At 41.6% G+C, this 14,118-nt stretch overlaps 1 protein-coding gene across 3 annotated transcripts in view; it reads left to right on the forward strand.

Annotated features, from left to right (window-relative positions):
* The window catches only part of LOC121280872 (astrotactin-2-like), a 1,734,361-nt gene extending 1,732,745 nt beyond the window's left edge, over positions 1 to 1,616 (forward strand). For all 3 annotated transcript variants that reach the window (XM_041193192.1, XM_041193193.1, XM_041193194.1), the window contains one exon: positions 330 to 1,616. In XM_041193192.1, the coding sequence (XP_041049126.1) occupies positions 330 to 567 (238 nt within the window). In that variant the 3' untranslated portion in view covers positions 568 to 1,616. The remainder of the gene's footprint in view (positions 1 to 329) is intronic.
* The last annotated feature ends 12,502 nt before the right edge of the window (positions 1,617 to 14,118 follow it).

Below are 14,118 nucleotides of genomic sequence, written 5' to 3' on the forward strand. Positions count from 1 at the left end.
ATAATGCATAAAAATTCATGGGGAGAGCATGCTAATGTGCTCAGGACTTTTACTTTCTGACCTGCCTTTTAAATGACATGCCAAACCCGGCCCATTAGATTTATGCTGCATTTGAAAGGGGATAATGTTGGTTTCCTGAAATAAGGAGATTAAAACCTGATTTCCATCTAAATCTATGTTGCACTGTATTGATAATTACAAAACATGAGTTGAATGAGGAACTGTTGAGAAAATATTAACCTTATGCCTCCATTTTAAAATGATAACAGAATCATTTCATTTTATTTGTTTTCTCTCTCTCTCTCCCTTTTCATTTTTTTCCCCCTCAGAAAAGCTCACCTGATTCTAAAACGACTGGACAATGTAAGTGACCGCTGTGCATCATTACTACATAGTGCCTATATTCAGAGCCACATAGACTCAGTCCTGTATTTCATCTGTCGAATGGAAGAAACCAGACCCACAGGGATGGTCTGGTACAGCACCTTACATGATGCAAAAGTGACTTGTGATGAAAAACTAATGTCCGTCCCACGCAATATTTATGGAGATACTAAACTGTGGTGAGACGTCTTGGCACATTGGACTTCAATTATGTACTCAACTTTTGAAATTTTAAAAGAAGCAAGGCAAAAAAAAAAGAATCGTCACCTCAAAGGATAGTGGGATCATCATCAGACATTACACGTTTTAAAAAAAGCCTTCAGGTCTTCGGTGCTTGTCCAACTGTTTAAGGAATGAAAGAACTGGAGCTACATGATTGGAAATAAGTACTTCACATTAGCAATCAACTGTTAAGTGAACAGACAGTGTTAAGACAGCATGTAAATTAGTGAACTGTCCAAAAACTCCAAGAAAAATTATCACAAAATGTTGTAGCGCTTTTTTGCTTTTTATAAATTGACATAAGAAAAAATGCACACCTTTTTAACAAAATAGTGGAGAATTATAAACAGTTGCTCTATAAAAATTGATTCAAACCAATTTCTACATTGGTAAGTTGATTAATGATTCAATATTAGCAAAAGTCAGATTAACAATTTACTGTTGTAAATATTAAAATGCACAATATACTACTAAAAATGTACAGTATTTTACCTTTTGGGGTTGAATGAGGATTCATGACTCAGAAAAATGCAGATGCCTATCAATTAGTTGTCATTGTTTATAGAGGATGTAGTCTTTAGTAAATTATACCAGCAGGAAACCAACAGTCTTTGCCCCATAACATAACCAATCAAAGCTATTGAGAGCCCAAGTTTGTGTGCAGGTACATGATGGGAAGCAGTGGGTTTCTAAAATAAATATTGACTTCATTTCTCTGATGGTAGTTGTAAAATGGTGGCTTCTGGCTTGGAGTTTCATAGCACTGCTTTAACCTAATCTTTGAACATAAATAAAATAAACGACAATGTAAAGTGAAATGGTTTCCAATGCACGATAATAGTTGAAAATGTCGGCTTTTTAAAATTAAATACAGGACCATGAATACTAAACATACACTTTACAGTGTTTTTGAAAGATTATAAACTAATCTAGAGGGAAGTTTTGATTTGGTTAAACCAGTGTCATCAATGTCACTAAAGAAGTTATTTATCAATAAAATATTTGATTTCCTTTGTAGTTTTTGTTTGGATGCAGCAAGTGGAACAGGATTTTTTTTTCTCTTGGAGAGGACATAGGTGCTAGAGCAGATATATTTTATCCTTCTGAATCATCCATTCAAATGGGTCAGAATGCTATCTGGATACTAGAATTTGCTTTGGAGAAGAGGCAAATCATAAGACTCATAGGGGAAAACTTCCCCCTGTTGAGGGGGAAGTTCAGAGCGGGTGCGGGCAAGCACGCCTTCGATCGGCATCCCTGATCGGGGGCATGCCGCCGTTTTATGTGAGCAAGCCAATTAAGGCCCGCCCAGCGTGACGTCAGCCAGGAAGCTCTATGCGCTCCCTATGTGGGCAGGTGGGGGGAAATTCCCTCAGCCAAGAGTGTGCTCTTTCGCGCATGCGCGTGAAAGAGCGCACTGATCTCCCTGAGGCTAAGTGCTGCCTCAGGGAGATCGGCTCCAAATATAAAAATGATAACAACATTTCCTTGATATGTCCCCTCAGGTGACACTATCACGTGAGTTGGGAGATGTCCATCACTTTTACTGAAACCTTTATTAAATATTTTAAATACCCTCATGAAACCTCATCCCATCCATGGATGAGGTGTCATGCTTTTTCTTAAGCCCGCCAGGGCTCTCGGCCTGCCCGCCGACCTTAAGGTTGGACGGGCAGCCTTGTCAATTGCCTAAGTTGGTTTATTAATGGCCTCAGCAGGCTGTTGACAGGTTGGTGGGTGCACAGCTAATTTAGCTGTGCCCCCGCCGATCTGTAAATTGAAATGACGCGGGGTGACGTCCGACGTCATCCTGCGCCGGCAAGTGGGCCCCCGCTCATCGACCGGAAGATCCTCCCCATAAGAACACATAAACACGTGGCAGATTTCATCATAAAATCACAGGATCAATTTACTACAAAGAAGTAAAATGAGTGACAAAAGGGGTGATGTTTAGAAACTTTGTAAAGTGGTGCGAGGAACTCAAAGGAATTAACTCGGTATCAGGACTATTCACATGCTAATATTTTATTGCAGCTGTTGAGACTGGATGAAGTATGAATCAGTTTGAATGTGCATATTAAATTCTGATTAATTGTGGCTAGGTGAGGTACTTTAACCTAGAAACATTTAGTGTGGTTTAAAATGGGATTAACTACAGTCAGCTGGATAGGAAATGGGTTTTGATACTCAATGATAATTGATTATGACATGAAACAGAATGATCGGATTTCACTGTACTAAATATATTGTCTGATGAAATAAAGAGTTTCATGCATCCCATGCACATAATCACATTTTTTATCAATTCAAAAGAGCACCTGCAATCTTCAGATGGTGGTGTGAATTTGTACTCTTTCATGATAATATATCACACTGTTGTTTCATTCTCGAAATCCACTTTTCCATCGTCCATTGGAGTTCAGATGCCTTTTGTTCATTGGGCAGATGCCAAACCAGTTCATACCTCTGTCAAAATTGCTACTCCCTCCAGAAAAATACAGGCATGCCATGAAAAACACCTGGACTCAGGAGAGAGATATTTGTATAAAATTGTGATGCAGTGACCAACCGTAAATCATTTTGTCCCTTTCTCTATTTTCTTCTGGCTGCATTCTCATGCCAAATTTATAAGGAGTTAAGTTTCACTAATAAATTGGTTTAATAATGTTCAGTGTGCCATTATTTTTTTAAAAAGAATTTGTCTTTTTGCAAGGAGACAAACAATGGGGCCAAAATTTTGTCTTCATGTGTGCTGTAGCTTTATTCCAGTTTGTATTGTTTTGAGATCTGCCAGATTCTCAGGTGCTAATACCATGCAAGTTTTGTGTTGGACTTTATTCTGCTTAATGATTCATAATTCCAGGTAAATCTTTGGCTTATTCTACACTGGTAGGCGATCAAAATTACATGCAAGTCAAACTTTAAAGGATAGGGACAATTAAAGACTTGTGTCACAAGGAGAGGACAAGATGTTAAAAACCTGAAATATAATGAGTTTACGAATTAGTAGGCCAGGATAAAGAAGAAGGAGTCATAAATGCATGCATAAACCTGCAGACAAGTGACAGTACAGCCCAATACCAGCTTGCTTCTCTGATGGCAACCCATTGTGCCTGTGCTAGCTCTTTGAAAGAGCTATCCAATTAGTCCCACTCTTTCTCAATAGGTCTGATTTTATTTTTCTCTTTTTAAGTATTTATCCAATTCCCTTTTGGAAGTTCCTATTGAACCTGCTTGCATTACCTCATGAGGCAATGCATTCCTGATAATAACAACCCATTGAGTAAAAACAAAATCTCATCTCACCCCTGACTTTTTTACTTTTATTTTAAATCTGTCCCCTCTGGTTACTGACCCTTCTGTCAGTTGAAACGACTTCTCTCTATTTATTCTAAAACAAAATGATCCTCCATCAACTCTCCCTATAATCTTCTCTGTTCAACAAAGAATAATCCTAACTTGTCTTTTCTCTGCACATAACTGAAGTCCCACATCTAATTACAATGCAGCAAAGGGGTCTCTTTGGTCAGCCATCATTGGGAAGAGGAACCACCGTCAGCACCATTTTCCCAAGTGAGGTTTGCTACCTTTCTCTGCAGATGTTGTGGTGCAGGTACACTTTTGAACAGGAGGATGCAGAGTACTCCTATGCCAGCCTGATCTGCCTGCCATCTGTGCTAGTCTTTCTCCAAGCATACCATTTTGCAGGAATCTTGGGGACAGACCATTTACTTCCAATAAAGAATAAATAAAGTCCCCAGTAACTAACTGCACCTGAAACTAAAGCTTATGGAATGTCAAGTAATTCATTTACCTTGAAAGTGTGTGGAGAATTAAGTATGCTTCCACCTGCAGATCCTCCCAATTCCCTTGCCAGGTTTCTTGCCATGGGAGCTGAACATTCTGCAGGACCCCTTTTGCTCCCCTTTTCCAATACGTTAATGTTTGCAGCAGCAGTTTCTGCCACCAGCCCCAGCCTAATCTAGAATACTTAGCTTGACCGTAACTCAGCTGGTTTTCCTTTCCCCTTCAGCATCGCTGCTATTGGAAGTTGGGGCAAGCAGGGGACAAAAATGACCCCCATCATGTTCCACATGTCAGAATCATTAGTTTACAGAGGCAACAGGGTTGCACATTTTGGTCATGAAAATAGCTACTGTGTTGGTGGTGGTACTAAACAAATCAAAGTGCTTTATGTTTGATTTACTCATGAGGACAATGAATTTATGAATATCCATAACTATGTGGAGTTAAACACTTAAATTTGCAATTCACAATGTACTAAGAAACTTGAACTGTTTTAAATATTGGAGATATTTGATGGCACAAATGCTTGTTAAGAACAGGAATGGCACTAGCAAGCCTTTTACAGTAATACTGCTTCTAAACACTAAACTACCACACAGTAACTTAGTGAGTCTAACGTGTCTGTGAAGAGTGTAAAAATGCCTTTTAACTTTTGTGAATAAATGATGTAATATGCCTACAACCCCACTTCCCCAAGAAACTAAAGAAACTAAATTGCAGTAATAAAAACATAAAATGAGGAAATACTCAGCATTTGAATGAAAATTGTAGTCACTCTTTTTCAGGTTTTTTCAACAGTATAATTTGCTTTGTGTGAAAATTTTAATACCTCATCATGTTAAACTCTTGTCTTCCTACCCCATCTAATCGTCATTTTACTATTTAAACATTTATTTAATGGGATGTTATATAATCATGTTGTCTCATTGCCAAGAACTTGAATGTTTTGAATTTAGCAGATGGTCAGGGTTTTCCCAATGGAAAACTACATGAAAGGTGAGGTACTGTGTTCCTACTCCTGAACTAACATCTAAAAAAAGAGATTTATAGACATATTATTTCATGGAAACAACAAGCTTTTTCTGGAAAGCAAGAAGTTGGTTCCTTAATCTGCAAAAAAGGCCAATAAAAGAAAACGTGATTTTCCATTTCTTTGACAAAACAATACATTTTGCATGTTGTGCATATCTACAGCATATTAAAATATTGCAACCTCTTAAAAAACATTGAGAGAAGGAACATTGATGTTGAAAACACTTATAGTGAGTCCAGATGCTTCAAGACTGCATTTTATATCTGATGAGATACATAATTGTTTCTGTATTGAAAAAAAAAACACGGGTTATAATAAATTTGCAGTTCATATGAGGTTACAAGGTTTGGATCCTGAATGATTGAGGCAAATCCAACAATGTTGAAGGAAGTATGTGGACAAATCACGGAAGTGGATTGGCAGGAGTCAATAAGTTAAATACTTGGATCAAGGATTCTTCTGCAAGTCAGGCTAACTTCAGACAAAGGTTTGTACTGTCGATGGCCAAAATCACATGATATATTTAAGAACAAATTGTGCTACTGACTTAAAAGACCCCACGTGCGTCATAGTCAACTGACATCTGACAGTTATGGAAGCACAAAAGTTACTATGACCTCTCTGGAATGTAATCTCTTTTAAATGATTGTCTTCTCTGGCAGTCAATTAAAATGCACATTTTTCAATCATGTAAAATGGCTGAATTTTAGACAGAACAGGCTGGGATAGAAAAGTCAAATGAAAACAAGACCATAAAATTAATATTTTAAAATTCATATAAATCTGTTTGAAACATGAAAACCCCTTTTTGAATGTGTTTGATGATATCATTAAGTACCTGTCTTTCTTTTCTGGCCCTTATCAAAGTCACAAATGACATCCTCTTTGATTGGTATTGAATATCCCTCATTGTCCTCTTTACACACTCTGCAGCACCATCATCTTCCAATGCCTCTTCTCAATTGTCCTTGAGCTGAACTTTTGACCCCATATCCTTTCCATCACAAAGACTGCCATTTTCATCTTGGTAACTTCATGTGCTTCCACCCCAGCCTTAGCCCAACTTTTGTTGAACACCTCATTTGTGCTTTTATCACCTCAAGTTTTAAGTATCCCAATGCTTTCCTGGTCAGCCTACCTAAATTTTCACTGATCCAAAAGTCTTTTGCTCTTTATACTATATGACATCATGTCCCATTCACCAGCACTTCTGTGCTAAACTACATTGAAACCAAACCTCCAGTGACTTCAATTTAAAATTCTCTTCCTTGTGTTCAAGCCCATTCATGGCATTCCCTCAATCTACCCTGTAACCTCCAACAGTCCTACAACTACCTGAGAGAACTCTTCATTCCCCCAGTACTGGTTTCTTTTGAAATATCTGCTCCTTTTGCCTTGCCATTGATGGTTGTGCCTTGAATGGTTGAGGTCCCACACTCATGAAATCCCTTCCTCATCTCTCAACCAAGACTGTCCTTAAAATATACCTTTTTGGCCATGATTAGGTCACCCTCCTAACATCTTTTTTTGTCTCGGTGCCCATTTTGTCTGATTACACCTCTATACTAAAGGTGCTGTATAAATGAGGTGGTTGTGTTTGGTATTGTTCTGATAGGCCAAATGCACAGTCCACAGCAGAAGCATTAAGAGCATTTAATGCCACACCTCCATATTTATACCAAGTACAGAAAGCACAAAGATGCGCTATAAATGGCCCTTAAAAAATCTATGCCAATTCAAAATGTCTGGGTATAAAACTGTACTCTCAACCTGTTAAAACTTTCCTTTCTAGACAGAGGTTAAACATAATTTAATCATCACCAGTTGAATTATGGCTCATGAAACATGCATCAGACTATGGGAATGCTCTGAGCTTACCACATGGCAACTAACCACGGATTATACTGGGCCTTTTCCACTGTCAGTACTCATCAGGATCAATTTTGTGAGATCTCTGCCCTTGTTACCATTGCTGCTGCCTGTGTTTAATTAAGTCATCAAACACATGGGTGCTTACCAACTTTATTCTTCATAGTAATATTGCATAACTGCTTAAAATGGTGTATGATCATCCTGTTCCAGTGAGAAATAATTGTTCTGAACTTCTAGTGAGTCTCCCAGGAGAATAAATTCTGTTAATTGTATTATTCACTATATTTTCCCAAGACAAGGGTTTTAGAACTTTTTTATTAGAATTGAAAGCTCTTTATTTCTAACTTACCTGAATTGTTAACATAAAGACTGGCTGACAATAAAGTAAACTTCACAATTCATTAATGATTCATGTCATAAATTGCATTATGAATTAATGTGGCATTTGCTGATCACCAAGAAATGCCAAAATCAACCCGGAAGAAGCCACTTTTAATCTGAAGAGTTTTGATGATTTGCAGACTAATGTACATAAATGTATTGCAAAAGCAGGAAAAGTTCACCGAAGAGTGAGCATGAACAAATGGGAGGCCAAAATAGGTGATAAATTGTAGACCAGAATTTTACTGGGCCCACTGAAGGTGGAAATGGAGCAATGGGGCTGAATTTTGCCATCGGTGAGCAGGGGATGGGGCCCACTTGCCGACACGCAAAATGACCAATTGAAGCCATTGACAGGATAATTAAAGCAACTAAAGGACCTGCCCATCCAACCTTAAGATTGGCAGGCACGCCAGGAGTCCCGACATGTCCCATCTCATGTGACATTGTCACATGAGGGGGACATGGTAAGGATTTTTTTATTTCTCTATTTTTAATGTTTCAACAACTTTTAGCAATCTCCCTGAGGCAGCACTTACCTCAGGGAAATGTGTGCTCTTTCGTGCACAAGCACAAAGAGCGCACTCTTGCATTTGGGGAATTCCCCCCGCCTGCACAGGGGGCATATAGCGCTTCCCGCTGGGCATCACGCTGGGCAGGCCTTAATTGGTCCACCCACTTAAAATGGCGGCACGGCCCGCTTCTCTGACGGGGATCGGCTCCCCGCCCGCCAGAGATTGGGTCTGGCCTGCCCACCCAGTGGGCAGAAAATTCTGCCCATGGAGTGGGAATGGGGTTGATGGTCAAATAGGATGGGCCCACATTGGGCCTGCTCCCCAATATCTTCCCACCAATGGCCAATTTTACCAGATGTAGGCAGCAAGAAGTATCAGTGGCTGGCAGATTAGCAGCAAGCAAGTAATTAAGGCTGTTAAATAACCGATTGTCAGGTATTTTCTTACCTTTTTCTGATTTCATTCATGGGATGCACAGAGGCTCAGAACCTTATCTACTCAAACAAGGTGAGATCTCAGTGGCAGCTGAGTTGTATAAGGAACTGGCAGCCATATTGTGACACTGCCTGCAGGCTGTGCTCCAAGAAGTGACTCTTATCAAGTTTGGAGGCACTGCAGAGGGTGGGGCTAACTTGCAGTGCTGCAAGTGGAAAGGCATCTCTCAAGCCTACAACAGCCACTGGAGGCAGGATATGTTCTTGAGCGGCTCATTGCAGTTGATGCTTCATCTGGCTGTGGTGTCAACACTATCAGTCTTTGATTTCATCAATGTGGAGGAGAGTGGCACAAGGATTGAGATGCAGCCACATTGAGCACCTGTGCAATGGCCAGGGGAGACCCAGTGGTTTGAGGAAGCCATTGGACTTGGATGAGGATGATGCATCGGGGTAAGAGGGCAGCCTCATGGTCACAGAAGGTTCAACACAGGTCAAAAGGATCAGATGCCCAGCTTCATGGAGATGTCTGAGCACAAACGTCTACAAAGGCTGTGCCTCTCCAGGGAGATGGTGGTGGAACTGTGCAATATGCTGGAGCAGAAGTTAATGCCAATTGAAACTGGCAGACACCCAATGTCTGCAGCCTTAAAGGTGACATTGGCACTCAACCTTTTCACCAGGGATCGTCTGGAGATATATGTTGCATCTTTCATACAGCAGCCAATCTCTGCATAAAGGAAGTCATGGATGTCACGTACTGTCAGGCTGTCCAATATCTCAAGTTCACAGCACATCAGGCCAGTCAGGCCGAGAGGGCAGACAGCATTGGGGTCATGGCTCAGTTTGGCCCAGGTGCTGGGTGTCATTGACTCTTATGGCCATCAGTACTCCTTCAGAGCAATCAGGCATCTTTGTGAACAGGAAGGGGAATCTATTCCCTCAACATTCCAGTCATCTGTGACCACCATAAGCAGATCCTGCAGGTGTGTGCAAGGTTTCCAGGAAGCTGCCAAGATTCCTACATCCTTAGACAGTACCAATTGCCCCAGCACTTCAGGCCAGCCTTTCCTGGCTGGATAGTGGGAGACAAGGGGTATCCACTGAAATCATGGCTCCTGATGCCTGTATGCAATCCCGGCATGCAGGCTGAGGACAAACACAGCTGCTACCATATGACTACAAGGGCCACTATCAAGCAGGCCATTCGCCTTTTGAAGATGGGGGTTAGATACCTCGATAGATCTGAGAGAGCCATGCAATACAAACCCTCAAGGATATCCTACATCATTGTCGTCTGCTGGGCCTTGCACAACCTGGCGCTCCAGAGGAGTGGAGCAATATAGCTAGGGGAAAACACTGAGTGAACTGCATCCTCAGAGGAGAAGGATGAACATGAGCTGCCTCAACAGGTGGCAGCTGATAAGATGCTGCCAAGGGACCCAGCTCTCAGGACAATGACGTATGTGGCAGGGAGATTCGCAACTCTCTGATCAGCAGATGCTTCAGATGAAGACAAGTGTAAGAGGCCACCGAACCAAGAAGGTCTTTCCCAGAGGTGGCCTTGCTGATCTTTTATGATGGGCCGTTAGCATCTGTCTGTACCCATCAGCACTATTTGCCAAGGCCATTTGACACATGTTATGCCCTCACTTTTATAGATTAACCAACACCTGGTTACTGTCAATTGTTGCATAAAATTAAATACATGAGTCATTGTACATTGAATGTCAGGACCTTTGACTCTCGTTAAACATTAAACGCTTCTGCAGTTAATAAATTGTCATTTGATGAAACCCCAAATAGTACCCCTGCAGTTACAGCCTCGCTTATAATAACTTCTAAGAGGTACTCCCCTGATCCTGAGGTGGAGGCAGGCTGCTGTCTTTTTTGCTTCAGTGCATTAGATGGCTATGGCTTGTGTCCTCTGGGTGCCTCAGTCCCACTGGGTCCAGGCACATTCAGGAACAGCTATATCTGTGTAGGAGCTACATCAGTCATCTCTCCAGCATGCAGCATTGGTGTCACCCGCAAAGAGGCTGAGGATCTGCCTTCAGTGATTGAAACACCTCGTGAGGTCTCTCGTTGCTTTCAACTTGCTCTTCGTTTGCCCTTTCAGACCCCACATGCACTCTTGTAGTTGCAGGGAGTGGTTCAGATCCTGTCGACGGGGAGATTTGTTGTTGGCCTCTCTCATCCACCCATCGCTCCATAGACCTCATGGATGAGGCCATGTTATGGAGGCCTGTGCACACCTCGTGCATTGACTCGGTGCTATTTTCCATGTGTCTCTCCATGAGGATTATCAGTCTCTCAATGGAGTTTGCCATACATTTTCATGACAGAGAAATTATGTCACTCACGGCATGGATAAACTCCTCAATTATTTGCATATGAGAGTTCTCTACCTCTGGACGCTCTCTCTAATGGTCACACATTTCTTGCTGTTGCTGAAGCATCTGCCACTTTGCTAATGATACCTGAGGCTTACCATCTGCATGGAGCTGAGCAGCTCTGGACACCTCTTAACTAGTTCAAGGAGAAGTGGCCACAGCTGTTGCTGCCTCCATTACTTCTTCCTGTGCGCCTATGCAGTGCTCAACAGATTGTGCCACCTGTTCTACATACACAACAAAGCCCTCCGATGTGAACAAATCTGTGCTGGTAGAGGTGCTCTGGACAGGACTGAAACAATGTCTTGAGATGATGTTGCATTCTTGTGAACTTTCCAGTGTAGCTGGAGCCCTGGTTTAGTTTCTTGTGTGCTGCTGCACCTGGTGTAGAGCCATGGTTTAAGTGAAACAGCTGCTCCTTCAAGCAACCCTTGGTCAGGAGCTTTAGGTGATGTTGAAGGTGCCAAAGGCCACAAATGGTCTGGGGAATGTAGGGTGATATCATCACCTTGCTCATTCTCCATAGCTTCCATACCTATTTCACAATCAGCAACAGACTGCCCTGCCAATACTCATCCAATCTCCATGGCCTCTTCCTCCGTGGCAATGAAAGGCATTCCACCTCCCCTGCATTGATGCTTCCTGGCATTCTGGTCATATTTCTCCTGCAAGCACAGGCATACGCAGTGTCACTCCTGTCTCATGGTCCATCGGATGAGGCTTGCTAAGCTCCTCTTACCGTCTGCTGGAAATAGACCCTGTTTCTTTTCCCTGGCTACTTGCAGAAGCACCTCCAGGGAGGCATTTCAGATTATTCTGATGGCATTCCTTCGCTGCTTTATTTGCTGTTCCTTTTTGCTTCTATCTTCAACCTACTTAACTACTGCACATGTGCCTTTAAAAATGGTGGCTGCATGCCTCCTACCATCATTAAATGGCCGGCTCCCTCATTTGCAGGCCAGTAATTGGCTCTTGTTGGGAAAATTTCATCAGGCGTCCTGCTCCCTGCCCATGTGCACTGCCAACCCGTATTTCTGCCCATCAGGCCGCATGCCAGCTCAGTAAAATTGATCCTGTGATCTCACGATCATGTGGACATGAATTAAAATAGCACATGAAAGAAATTCTGGAATATGGGTTTTTAAGAGACTATGAGGGCAGAAAAATGTGACAATGTTGTAAAGTGTAAATGTGGTAAAGAAAGAATTTATATTAAATGGAATCAGCAAATTTTCAGTCACCTTATTGTTCATGCAAGGCCTCTTCTAGGTAGTTCATGGCATTTTAACTTTGATCATGGAAAAGCATATCTTCTCTCTTTCCGACTCTGTTCTATGCTTCTCTGGTCTGCAAAGCCAAGTGAAATGTTAAATTATAATACTTATTTGCCATGACGGGCAAATTACATTACCCTTTCCATATCTGCTCATTAAAGTGAAGGGTCTGTGCTTAGGAATGGAATCCTTTTCCACGCTCTCAGGTCAAGTACGGTGGAGGCCCAATGCATAAAGAAGCTCAATTTACCTTGTCAGATGAAACAGGTCTGAACCCCGACTTCTGCAGAATGGCTTCCATTAGCCACAGTGTGACATTTCCATTTCCCATCCCAGCAATCCATGTAGCAAGTGAGACTTCCAACTTCATGTCAAATGGTATTGAATTATGGGCAATTGTATGCTTCAGACTTGCACCCACTGGGAACAGGGTTGGCACGGCACAAACTCATGCCACTTGCAACCATCGAAGCCATGATAAAGAAAAGGCTTTCATCCAATCACCCTGGGGCAGGGTTTGACCCCAGATCCAAGAACCTCAATCCTCAATAGAAATCATAAATAAAGAAAATATAACTTCTGTGTGCAGAATTTAAATCACAGTCCCTGATGTACAATGCATAATTGCAGGTTTGGAATTGCTTTCTTGGACATATTTCTATCACTTATGTTTCCTTTCAAAAAATTTTTAAATCCAAAACACACTGAACTGGTTTAAAAGAAACAATGCTTTAAGGATATATAAACTTAGCCTAAAATGGAGGCACTCTCAAGTGAAAACTTATTGATAGGTTGCTAATTCCATTCTGACATTTATTAAATGCTCCCAAAACTCACATTACTGACGCAACATTGTGTGATTTTTAAAATATAGATGGGATGCTGTAACCTGCCTTTTTCACATTTGTTTTGCCTGGCTGGAGCAAATTGATATGCAAATGAATCGTTTTGTCTTTATGTTTCACTGAGAATATAAATGGAACACCATCATTGAAAAGAGAAATATGTTGCTGAAGCTTTTCAGCAATATTCAAGCACTGCACCACCAAATGGCGCACTCTGTCATCTCGTCTGAACGTCCCATCAAATAAATTGGGGGTAAAGATTAACTACAGGATCAGAAATCGTAGACATTGTTTATTTGGAGTTTAGGAAACTCTGGTAGTTAAAAACACTTGAAAATTGATTATCTGGTCATTATCACATTGCTGTTTGTGGGACTTTGCTGTGGGCAAATTGGCAGCTGTGTTTCCTACATTTCAACAGTAACTACAATTCAAGAAGTATTTAATCAGCTGTAAAATGCTTTGGGACCTCCTGAAGTTGTGAAAGGCTTCACGGAAATGCAAAATCTTTCTTTATTTTACTCAGGTGATTGACATGTTTGAGCAATACACTGCTTTGTGCAACCTGTGAAATTTCTGCACAGGCTCAGGCTCCTCTCATCAACCCAAGAGGATAGAAACTGCCAATACAAGGAAAATTCTTGAGAACAGCATGGTAGGTGTGCGGCTGTGCCTGAGAGGTGGCTCGAAATCAAGGGCTGAATCTTCCTCTGGTACCTGGAAAACTCTACCTGCGCACGTTCATGGCTTGCAAACTGCAAACCCGGGCCAAGTGTGACTTCACATGCCATTTTTGGCTTTTCACACTGGGGCAATTTGCAAGCAGCACTGGAGTACATGAGAAATGTGGGTGCAGAGGCAGGCCAGTTAGAAGACCACATTGATTCTCCCATGCAGTATCCCAGTTCTCAACAGTGTTTGAAGGCCCCCTAAACCTCACCCCTCACTCCTTCCCCAA

The sequence above is a fragment of the Carcharodon carcharias genome, chromosome 8 (assembly GCF_017639515.1).
Source record: "Carcharodon carcharias isolate sCarCar2 chromosome 8, sCarCar2.pri, whole genome shotgun sequence".
Taxonomy (NCBI): Eukaryota; Metazoa; Chordata; class Chondrichthyes; order Lamniformes; family Lamnidae; genus Carcharodon; species Carcharodon carcharias.